Source organism: Bison bison, unplaced genomic scaffold (genome assembly GCF_000754665.1).
Source record: "Bison bison bison isolate TAMUID 2011002044 unplaced genomic scaffold, Bison_UMD1.0 scf7180017864519, whole genome shotgun sequence".
NCBI classification, from domain to species: domain Eukaryota; kingdom Metazoa; phylum Chordata; class Mammalia; order Artiodactyla; family Bovidae; genus Bison; species Bison bison.
In genome coordinates this window covers 10,143,518-10,155,548 of record NW_011495072.1, presented here as the reverse complement: position 1 = coordinate 10,155,548, position 12,031 = coordinate 10,143,518, and the positions used below count along the sequence as shown (strand labels likewise).

Sequence of the window (12,031 nt, the reverse complement as noted above, 5' to 3'; positions counted from 1 at the left end):
CCTCAATTACCTAGATGTTGTAGCAGCTGTCCACACTGTTATGTAATTACACCTGCCTGGTGCATCTGTCCGTGGAATGATGCAGGCAGTTCTCAGCTGCACACTTATCTGGAACATATCTGACTATTTTAAGAGTGCAGAGGAGCACAGAAAGTTATATCCGTTTCCTTGCTGAGGTTCAGGCAGTGTAAGAAGGAGCCATCCAGAGAAGCTGCCTCGGTTGCTCCAGTTTACCAGCTGGCCATGCTAAGTCTGGTTTATGAGATTCTACTAGCTGACTGCTAGTACATACACTAATGCTGGGAATGTTGAGAGAGGGCAAGCACCCCAGCTCTATCTCAACTGCATCAGATAACAGGAACCCCTCCCACCCACGTCTAGGCAGAGCACATACAGTCAATTGCAGGAGGCGAGGCTGGAGCTGTCTCCCATGGGTCTACCACACTGCCAGGGAAATGGAGAATGAGAGCACGGTTCAGGTCAGACCCAGGTGTTTCTCCAAAGAGGCAGCTGAATTATGGGTGCTCTACTGCCTACACCCACAACCTAGATTTGGTCAGACTCAACAAGAGGATGGATTTGTTAGTTTCATGGGTTGCTACACATCTCACCTTCCATGGGGCAGAGGTGTTCTTTAGCTATTATTTTCAGATCTCATGAAATTCAAGCCTAGGTTACCACCGATGACAAAGAGAAAGCAAAAGAGATCTGTCCTTTGCCAGGTCTTTAAGCTTTCCCCTCACCCAGAACTACAAAGTTTGTAATAACTTTTCCTGTCGGACAGGCAGAACAAAGGATAAAGCACTTGGCTCTTAGATCAGACTTCCCTTTTATCCCTGAGTCAGGCAGCCATCTGGGAAGGGAAAGATGCTGGAGCCTGATCTTCTGTTATGAAAGAACTACCTTCTAGAAAAGTCCCTGTGCAGGAGAAAAAAAGTTGAACTGAAGTGATGGTTAAGAATGCAAAGGGAGGTCATTTTAAAAATTCAAATAAATGCAGTATTTCTTGGGTTGCCAAATGTATTCCACATTAGTGAAGCTAAGGGGATTGGTCACTGTATAACTGTATAATTTTTTGAAACAATGGTATACATATATACATATACTATACATATATATACACAGATATATGTATATATGGAAAACCTCTGATAACTCAGGACCAATTAACCAAAACCTTGACTAACAAGAATTATGTTTTCTTACTCTGCTTCCAGTAGAAAGAGGCAAATGATGGCAAGGGTATTATCTAATGAGCCCAAATGTCCAACTTCCAGAGATGTCTTGTAGCCAGCAGACATTTAGCCTATTTCTTTGGTCTTCTCCACTCATACTTCTGTACAATGAGCATTGAGGTTGAGAATACTGACCCTGAGCAATGCAAGGTCTCCTGTCAACTTCAAACATTCTGCTTACTAAGGCAGGAAAGTTTGTACTAACCAACTTAGGAAAGATTTTTTCCCCCATAACAAAGGTTGAACCAAAACACATTTTCCCCTTCCCACCCAAAAAACCCATAATTGTAAAGCCATCAGACGGCTTCCTTCCCTGAGGATTTCCCCGTCAGTTAACTGAGGTTTTGCTGTATACACGGGTATAGAGCAAGGTAGATTGAAAAGGAATGCGGTGGGACCCTGGAGTTGCCAGCCTTCCCTGATCGTCTAGTCTGAAAATTCAGCTGCACAGATTTTTTTTTTTCCCCCAGGAAAGGAGGCTCTTCTAAAGTCCCCAGTTAACATGTGCAAATATTTGTGCAACAGTACACTATAGTGGGTGGTGGGGTCTTTGTTTCGCTACTGTCAAGCCCTAACCACCCACAAACACTGTCCCTATAGACCTCTATCCACAACACTTGCTTTCCTCCACAGCTCTCACGGCAGACCTTTGGTTAAGCAAGTCAGCTTATTTTGAAGGGCAGCCAGAGGGCAATTCCCCAAATCAGCCCAGGCGACCCATCTCAGGTGCACACCTCCAGGCCACATTCCTCTGGCATCCATCTCCCAAGGGAGGGGAGGGAGGGAAACAAATGGATCAAGTAATGGCTTTTAGTGCATGGAAATGATCTTCTGTAATGGCTCAGGATGCTTTATTCTTATCTATTGGTAAATGCTTTCCTGCAGGCTTCCATTACACCCTGCCAGTCTGACTGAAAGTCCGTGAGATGGGCTGGTGTGAGGTCACTCAAACTCAAGGTTTCAGTGCCCAGAGGTTGTGAAAATGCCATGTGAGAGCAGGCAGAAGGGGGCAGGTGGAAGGCTAGAGGGACAGAGATGCACACAGAGACAGAGAGAGGTGCACACGGGGAGGAGTCAGAGTGACAAAGAAAGTCTTCTCCTGGACCTTCCGTGAGCAGATATCAGACTCGTGTGTTTACATTCCAGAGGAGGGCCAGGGCCTCCTAGCGCAGGGGTCACGTGACCATGTGGGAGGAGGAGGGAGCTACAGAGACAGTGAACTGATGCCCAGAAGCCAAGGGCATTATCTGAGAATCCAGGTACTACACTTTTCAGTCCTGAGAACAAGATTTTGAAATAGCTATTGCTAAAGAAAACAGTCACTATTTAGTTTATTGCACTTTTCCTCTTTAAAAAATAAACTATGAGAGATGGAGCTGAACGTTGGTGGGAAGGGAAGCAGAAAGAAGGGAAAAGATAACTAGGTTCATTTGATAATGAGACTCATTCCAGCTTGTCAGGGATCCCTCACCTCCACCCATCTCTGCTTGCTGCTCTGATGAGAGAACAGGGCTGGTTTCAACAAGGGCCAAGTCTTCGGATCTAGATGAAGATCACACTAGCCATATGGACACCTCCCAGCATCCAGCGCTCTGCTGGTTGGCTCAGGTGGTGAACAATGTTAATGAGGTTGAGTTTGTGGGCTCAAATCTGCCAATGGACACTTTGCCAAGGCTGGGGGAGCCTCCAGTGTGTAACCAAGGAGCACCCTGGACAATATAGCCTATGTGGACCAGTCCTCTCAGACCAGACAGCCATCACCAGGATGGAGGCTGTTACGGCAACAGGAGAACCAGAGCTGGCACAGGGCTCACCATCCCCACTCCTGGGGAAACAATTCAAAGCAGTGTGCTCCTCCTGTCTGCCATGGGGGTCTGGTGCCACTCTCATATAAAATTTGCAAACCATCCTATGGTTTCCTTTGTGGAAAGTCAGTCTCTGCCTCTCTTTTCCAGTACCGTGGGCAGCAGGGAAGCCCCAGCCTGCCCTCTATAAAGATGCTATTGATGTTTTATGGCTGACCATGAGTGAGGAAGTTGGCCAAAGACCTCAGTACAATGGAGTGAGAGATCCAGGGAGAGCAGACAGGACAAGCTAGTCTTGCAGCCTTCCCCACATGGGGCAGCCACATGAGCACCCAGGCTGTAGGCTCAGGCCAAAAAATCTGTCCTGGGAGCCCGTTCCACATCAGGCCAATGAAGTCTAGGGGCATTCTCCTTTGGGGCCCCCTTTCAAGGCTAACCTCCTGATTTCATGCCTACTCCATCCTCGGAGGCCCAGCTGAGAGGGGCAGAGGAAGCAGAGAGGAAGGGTATGTCAAACACCACAGAAGCTTCAGGAAGCACAGAGCTTCATTATGACCTTAACTAAATTTCAGCTTCTAAAAAGTTGACTCTGAAATCTGACTAGCTCAGTTACCCTTTCTTCCTGACACCCTCTCCGCCCAACCTGGACCTCTTTCTCTTTAGATTTCTGAGAACTCCAACTTCCTTGAAAGTTTGAGCCAAGGAGGCACCTACTGAAGCTAAAGGGACAATGGATATTTTGACTTGAAAACACTTGAAAGGCCCAGCACATTGCACTAAGTATGCAAATATGGATCCACATGCTCATCCCCTGCATCTTCCTTCCTGGAAGACGGGGAGCTGTGACCACGTTTAGGAGGGCAGGTGGGACACAGCCTGGATGGCAGCAGGAGTAGAGGCCGTGAGGATCTGATTTCGATCTGATGCCTGACTTCGACTCCCCAACTTCCATCTGAGGTGAGGCCTTTGCCAAAACACACCTAGCTCTCAGCTAGTCCTACTAGTGGGAAAAGCCAGCTCTGCGGGTAACTCCAAAACAGCACATAATCTTACAAAGCATTTAAATCTGGCCTTAGGATATAGGATATGAAACAGACCTTCTAAAAAAGACTTGTTTGCTTGTGTAACATTAGGTTTACATCCTTAACCAAGTTTTACATAAGCTGAATTGGTGTGTGTTTCCTCAAGGTACAGCCATCAGATGGAAGACAGGTGTCCAGGTGGAGCTGGGGCAAGTGGAAAAGCCTGCCTGGGATGGCGCACTCATGGGGGGACTCAGGAGTTGACCCCACTGGGCTTACACCCAAGAGCAAGTGAGATGCCACAAGCAAGTAAAGGTGACTCGTTTCACGAGATAAAGTCTATATAGGGTCTTGACTCTGACCCAGGCCCCGACAAAGCCGCTGGGGATGGAGGAGCAGTAAGATCTGTGGGCTGAAAGAATGTTGGGGGCATCTTCATTCTCATTCTGGGCCCAGGACCCTGCAGATTTTTGAGCCCACGCTGCTTTCAAGAGGATGGGGATGAATCCAGAGATCCCAGGGTTGGGATTGGGGGCGCCTGAGCTATTGCACTGTCTGTGTGGATTTTCTTTGAGAGAAAAGGCATGGCCAAAAGGTGTGTATTAATGGGCTGTCAGTTGTCCCAGGGCCTTCCACACTTGGCACCCAGGTTTCTGGTGGGAGGAAGGTGAATAGGTAGAAACCCAATGAGATTCCCAGTCGTAACAAGAAATCTGTTTGACCATGGTGGCCCATCTTTTTGCTTTAAGCCTTGAGGTTATTTTTCTGAAATCTGGGAGTAAAAGGGAAAGAGACTAGTGGAAGAGATTTCTTGAAGGATACTGAGGGGGAGAGATGCAGGCTAGGGAAAGGTGATTAAATCTGATCTTTTGTTTATGCCTATTTATAGATATGGGGGCAGAGGAATGGATCTCAGTATATTTGAGGTGTGTGTTTGTGTGTAATTTCTTGGGTATGTATGCTGTAGTTTGTGTGCTTACTATGAATAGATGTATTGGGTGTATAAACTGAGTTTGTGTGTATTTTGCATGCAAACAATAGTAAATTATCTTGGGTGTATTCCACATGTATACCCATGTGTCCATGTTGTTTTTGTGTGTTTTGCATCAGTTGTGTCTTTGTACATGGTGTATGCAGGTATTTGTGTACACTCTGTATGACCACGTCATTTTGTATGGTTTGCATCCGAGTTGCAGGTTGTGTCTTTTACATGGTGTTTGTAGGTCTTTCACGTATGTTCTATATGTACATTCCATGTCTGGGCTGAGTGTGCATATTCTGGATACAGATATAAGCGTATATCTTTTGAGTACACCCTTTTCATTAATTTGGTCTCTGTGTATTTTGCATGTGTGGTGAATATATTGTATTTGTGTATGGCAACACTGTAGATCTCTTTTGTGGTGGGTGTGTATGTCTGTGTGCCGGTGTGGGTAAACATTTTATAGTCCCAGGTCAAGGGTACTGGGAAAAAATATCTACCACCCGACCTAGGCATTAGGTATAGGTTATTTTACCATTTATCTTTTCAAAGTCTGCATCCCTCCAGCCCACGCCTTGGAAATACAGCACCATCTCCCATGAAGGAGAGGAAGAGAAGCACGGAGGCTTTGTGCCGGGCCTAGGATGCCCTGTAGACCCCTGAGGATGTGGGTGACCAGGAACTAGCGAGCACCCTGGGCTGGTGCCCCACCCCCCAAGGTAACTGAAGATGCTAAAGAGCCAACAGTGAGGCCAGGGCTGGAGTGACGACTGGCAGCCTGACCACACAGCTTGCTGTGTCTGGGAAATTTAAGCAATGATGTTGAAAGGCAAAGAAGCCTAGTTTGTGAGGCAAAAGCTTCCCCATCTGCACCCGTTCCAGGGTCAGCCAGAACTCTACCTTTAGGCGGTGTGGCCTTCACTCTCAGCCTGCTCTAGGGGCTGGGAATGATTCTTTACCCAGCCTTCGGTTGCATACGCAGCCCTGGTTACCAGTTTAATGGGGGAGACAGCTTGAGCCTGGTGATCAAAATGATGCCTGTGGTTCAACTAGGGACTCCATCTCTTGGTCCTGAACTTCAGAAATTTCACCATAGAGGAGGTTCCCTTTTAGCCTAGATCTGTGGAATTGGGGCCCCAGGATCCCTCCTCCTCCATGTCCTTGGTTTCAAAGAAGGCGATCCATTCTGGCTCTTTAGTGAAAGGTTAGTGGAAGTGACTGATGCAGAGCCAGATGACCATGTCATTTTGCATCTGAGTTGTGGGTTATGTCTTTGACATGGTGTTTGCAGTTCTCGTGTGTATGGTCTCTATTAGTTAAATACATTCTACGTCTCAAATGAAAACCAGACAGGGCAGGGACAATGAGAATGGAGATGAAGAAGGTGATGGGCTGTAGAGGGGCTGCCTGGGGTGGGTCTGGCCCAGGTCAGCTGGAGCTGTGAGGGCCCTGGGGCCCTTGTGCACTCGGTAAGACAAGCTTCAGCCATGGGGAACTGAAGCTGCAGCACATGAAGGGCAGAAAGACAATTCGAACATCTAAGAATCCATGAAGACTGGAGCGTTGGAGGCAATGGCGGCAAACCCAGGCCCAGTGGGGTGACCAATGAGACAAATTAACCCATTAGGTCTCTGAGACAACCAACCCACCAAGCAGTGGGTTTGCTCCTGAACCTGAACTCCAGAGAATGACTATATATATATGTGTGTGTGTGTGCATATATACATATACACACGTATGTATGTATATATATGTATATATAAATATATATATATGCGTGTATATACACTCTAGTGCACATAGTCAAACACATGCATATATTGCCCTGTGTCAAAAATATTGCATAAGCTTATACAAGGTTCAAATGCCATTTTTTCTATAGCTAGGGAGAGGAACTCATGGAAGAGACACTTGATACATAGGTATATACACTGGATCCACAGATCCGCCTGTGCTCAGGACAACGTGCCCCAGTCAGCTGTACAGTCTTGCCCATGACTAGGTTCATTCCTAAGGTGCAGTCACGTGAGGTGTTAGACACTGCTTTCCCTGCTCACTCCTCTGGCTTTGCAGAGGTCTGTACCCCCACTTGGAAGAACAGGGATGGGGGTGGGCTAGAGGGCCAGAAGTTTTGGTTCTTCACTCCAAACAGTCTATTTTTTTTTTTTTCTCCTGATTGAGGGCTTTTTGTCTTCTGATGGGAAAGGAAAAAAAAAAACAACACCCTAGTTCAATGCCATTCCTAGGCTATTAATACTCTAAATATGAATACTGTGTAGGCTACTAAGAAAATAGGTTATCTCCTGTGTTTTAAATATTGAGATTCATGCAACAAACACCCATGCAGCTCTATCGCATCACTGGTAGATTTCACTGCAGTGTCAGTGTAGCTGGGCCACAGCACTAGAAAGCAGATGCCTGCAAACTCCAATGTAATGAAGAAATCAGACATGTTTTTGTGACCCTGAAGCCTGCAAAAATGGTGAAATCTGAAGCTGAGAGGTCCCTTGGTTTGTTAGCTTCTCCCTGTAGGGCGAAGGGAGCAAATGTGAAACTTGACAACTCACATTCGGTCATCCTAACTGTCCCTCCCCCGGGGTTCCCTCACTTTGACACTGCAGAGAAAAAAACCAAATGCAGCATTTTCCGTTATGAAACACAAGCCTCCGGAGCATCTACTTGGCAACTGCAATTCACAAACACCCAGCCTGTGACACAGAAAGTAATTCCAACACACAGCACTGTGTGTTCTTTTCAATGCAAAAATGGGAAAGACCTTTTGAATAATTACCAGAACTTTAAGGCTAAGCCACCATGGTTTTTCTCTGTGAAGGGGGAGGTAGGCTCAAGTGGGCTGGTGGGGTGGGAGGATGAGGGTGGTAGTGGTGGGAGTTGCATCTCTGAGATGCTGTGTGCATTTCTTTAGGAAGAAAAGGTGACACTGATGTGATGGGTTCTGTATCTGCTATGAGGTGGCCCCAATGTGTCCTTCTGAAATCCTGGCTTCCATAGGTGACTCCCATCTTTGGAAACCCCTAAGCCGGTGATGAAGATTTGCATGAAAGCCATGGATAGATATTCTGTGTTCTAAATCAAAAATCAAAAGATCAAAAGTCACTTGCACGACTATTGCTTTCCATGCAGAACCAGATACACACTGTAGAACACACTGACTACAATGCAGGCTATTATGCAACGTCTGCATTAGTTCCATTGAGCTGTGAGTAGGTTACTAGGGTTCAGTCAGACATCAGTTAACATTTTGGTAATATTCACATAGTTTGTATTAGCCAGAGTGCAGTTGGCTGTTTTCAAGTTTTCCTCTCTAAAGTCTTCGTTACTGTTGTTTACCCCCTCCTGGATCTCCATGTAATCAGACTTACTAATGGTAGAGGCACTTCTACTTTTCTTTAGGTCTGGGGAGGATGGGATCTTTGGACAGCTTGTCACTTGCAGGTACTGGGCCTGCTCCTCTCCCTCTGTCTCCCGGTGGTAGAAGTAGTTGAAATTGGACACTATGACAGGGACTGGTAAGGCAATGGTTAAAACACCTGCAATTGCACACAGGGAACCCACGATCTTTCCCCCAATGGTAGTCGGAACCATGTCTCCATAGCCTACAGTTGTCATGGAGACGACTGCCCACCAGAAGGCATCCGGGATGCTCGGGAACTGGGACTCCCTCTCATCGGCCTCTGCAAAATAGACAGCACTAGAGAAAAGGATGACCCCGATGAAGAGGAAGAATATTAGGAGGCCCAATTCTCTCATGCTGGCTTTGAGGGTCTGACCTAGAATCTGGAGACCTTTGGAGTGTCTGGACAACTTGAAAATCCTAAAGACTCTTACCAACCGGATGACTCGAAGGATGGCCAGTGACATGGCCTGCTGACCCTGCTGAGCATCCTCTGGCTTCTCAGCCAGCTCTGTTCCCAGGGTGATGAAGTAGGGGATGATGGCCACGATGTCAATGATGTTCATGATGTTGGTGAAGAAGCCGGCTTTACTGGGACAGGCAAAGAACCTCACCAAGAACTCAAAGGAGAACCAGATGATACAGAGGGTCTCTACGATGAAGAAAGGGTCAGTGAAGGAAGTGGACTGCTGGTACCCGATGGTGCTATTGGAGTAGGTATGGAAGGTCACTCCACTGCCATGCATGTCTTCATTCTCATCCCGGAATATGGGCAATGTCTCCAGGCAGAAGCTGACGATTGAGATCAAGATCACCATGACAGACACAATAGCTATAATCCTGGCAGGCCCTGAGCTCTCTGGGTATTCAAAGAGAAGCCACACCTGTCTCTGAAATTCATTTTCAGGCAGAGGACGCTCTTCCTCTTTGATGTAGCCTTCATCTTCCCGAAACATCTCCATTGCTTCTTCTCCCAGCTCATAAAACCGAATTTCCTCAGAGAATATGTCTAACGGCACATTCACGGGCCGCCTTAACCGGCCCCCAGACTGGTAGTAGTACAAAATGGCATCAAAGCTCGGGCGGTTCCGATCGAAAAAGTACTCGTTCCGGAGGGGATCAAAGTATCTCATCCGTTTCTTTGGGTCCCCTAAGAGGGTCTCTGGAAACTGGGCTAAGGTCTTTAGCTGGGTTTCAAACCGCAGCCCTGAGATGTTGATCACCACCCTCTCACAGCATTCGTGGTCTGCTTCTGGGTCATAGGTATCCTGCGGGTGCCCAGGGAGGGCAGCAGCCTCATCCGCTGGGTCTCCAGTGGCCACTGTCATAATTGGAACCGGGAGAGGCGCCTCTCGCTGTGCCTTCTAGCTGCCTGGTGGCTGGGAGCTTGGGATGGTGCTTACGGCCCCAGGAAACACAGCAGCATCAGCCTGGGTTCCAGCGGGAGAGCCCCCAGGGCTCCCTGAGAGCTGGAGAGAGAGCCTCGCTTGGCTGAAAGACAGAGGTGGTTAAGAACATAAGACCACTCAGCACTGGCAGCCCGACCTGGGGTGCTTTTTTTTTTCCCCCTCTCTTCTCTCAGCCAAGAAGCGCAAAAACATCACCACCACCGATACCACAAAAAAGTAAGATTTATGTTTACCTGGGCTGGGGATCAGAGGGGAGCAGGTGGTGGTCTCTCAAGAAAGCTCTGGAATGCCCTGTGTTGGAGGCAGGGGGCTGACATAGGTCCCCCTGCACTGCGCAGGCTTCATGGAGCACAGTCCCATACAAGAGGTTGGAAGGGAGCCCTCTCCCAGGCACTAAACTAATGCCTTGTAGATCCCTGCACCCTGAGAGGTGTTTTCAGTGACAAATCTTGGGCCTGGGTCTCCCTCATTGCTCCCACCCCAGTGACTCTACACACGGCTATTATTAAACAATAGATTGATTTACCTGGCAAGACAGGAATCTGCAGCTCTCTTCCTTGCAGAGCTGATCCGAAGCTTCAGGAATCCTAGATATACAAACGGGCAGCCCGACACCCCATCATGTCTTCTCACTTGAGCTAGAAATAATGGTGAGTCATTCTGGGCAGGAGGGCAGGCTCCAGGGCCTGGAGGTGAGCTCTAGGGCTGGGCTGGGCTGGAGGGGTCGTGGGATGCCTGGTTAGGGGCACACAGGACTTGGGGACAGGTAAGCTGGGATCTGGAGCCTTTGAAAGGAAGGAGGTAAGATGCAATGCTCAGCAAAAGCCGGAGTCCTCCTGGCTGCCCTCAGGAGGTGTGACGTTGCCTGGAAAAAACAGCAGCAAGGTGGAATCAGAGTTTTTGGGCAGCTAGTGCCAAGATTCAGAAGAGCTCTGGCAGCTTCTCTTCCATGCCCATTTTCCATTATGGTGTCATACCTGAGAACTATCCCTCAGCCTCTTTGCCTCTTCTGGGCAGGCTTCCATCCATTGGAAGCGTTTTCTCCCAGGGAGCAAGCCTTTAGACTTGGCTGGGCCTGTCTCCTCCAGGGGCCTCTCTTGGCTCAGCCAGGTTCCCCATTGGTCCTCTGCAGACATCAGGAGGGACTCTGGGCAAAGCCCTCCCATCCCGAGGTCAGGACACAGCATCTCCCAAGGGGAGAGCTTCCTACACTGCAGCCCCACTCCCAGCTCTGACCTCTGCAGAGTCCTGGAGGAAGAACCGCTCCTTCCCAGCCTGGCTCCCCCCAACATACACTCCTCCAGAGCTCATCTAGGGAGACTTCTCACACAGAAAGGTCGATCTCCAAAAGCTGGTTTCCTTGGTCCCAGGACTTCCTCTCCCTCAGGGACCCCTACACTGCAGGCCTCCCTCCGGTGGGGTGGCATTCGAACCCGGCACGCCCGACCACTGATTTCTCCCCAAGAGAAAACCCCTCACGTCTCCTGGGCAGTGAGTGCGGAACCAAGTTTCCGTCAGCCTGGCTGCGAGGCAGCTTGGCAGCAGCTAGAGGGGGAGCCTGGAGGAAGCCAGCTTCCGGGCTGGCCCCCTGCCCGCCCAATCCTGCCGGCCCCAGGGCGGGGAGGGGTCCGAGCCCTCTCCCCATCGCTCCTGTCTCCGGCCGGGATTCCGCCCCGCGCGCTCCGCGTTCGGCTCCGCGCGGGTGGACCTGACCCACCAGCTGGCTACTGCAGCCAGCTCCACCTTAACCCCCTCCTGCCCGGTCCGGAGGGGGGCTCTAGCGGTGGGGCCCCAGCGCAGTCTAGCTCTTTTGCCCCTAGGGTCCAAGGGTCCGCCGAGGCTCCATCTCCCTCCGGAAAACACTGGAACCTAAACTCTGGGGGTGGGGAGTAGATGCTGCCCCAGATCTTGGCTTTCCCCTAAGAGCGGGGGGCTCCCCGGCATCCCACGGCCCCAGGGAAGCGGAAAAGCCCTTCTCTGCTGCAAAGCCGTTTTCTTTCTGAGCAGGAGAGGGGAATGCCGCCAGGCAGTCCCAAGTGATTCGGGTCCTACCAACCAGCGCTATTTACCAGACATGGTTATGTCAGCTGCGCTTCCCATCACCCGCCAGCTCCTCTCTGCGCCCTCCGCCCCGCGCGCCTGGCACTGCCCGGAGAGTCCTCG

General features: G+C 49.4%; 1 protein-coding gene across 6 annotated transcripts in view; it reads right to left on the bottom strand.

The window, feature by feature from the left end:
• Positions 1-7,220: 7,220 nt before the first annotated feature.
• KCNA2 (potassium voltage-gated channel, shaker-related subfamily, member 2) overlaps positions 7,221-12,031 on the bottom strand; it is a 39,046-nt gene continuing 34,235 nt past the window's right edge. For 2 of the 6 annotated variants that reach the window (XM_010830864.1, XM_010830863.1), the window contains exons 2-3: positions 10,395-10,733; positions 7,221-9,950 (exon numbers count right to left, since the gene is read on the bottom strand). In XM_010830864.1, coding sequence (XP_010829166.1) covers positions 8,288-9,787 — 1,500 coding nt within the window. In that variant the 5' untranslated portion in view covers positions 9,788-9,950; positions 10,395-10,733 and the 3' untranslated portion in view covers positions 7,221-8,287. Of the gene's footprint in view, positions 9,951-10,394; positions 10,734-10,845; positions 11,482-11,937; positions 11,999-12,031 lie in introns of those variants that run through there. The other 4 variants (XM_010830870.1, XM_010830869.1, XM_010830868.1 and 1 more) reach the window with 3 other exon arrangements.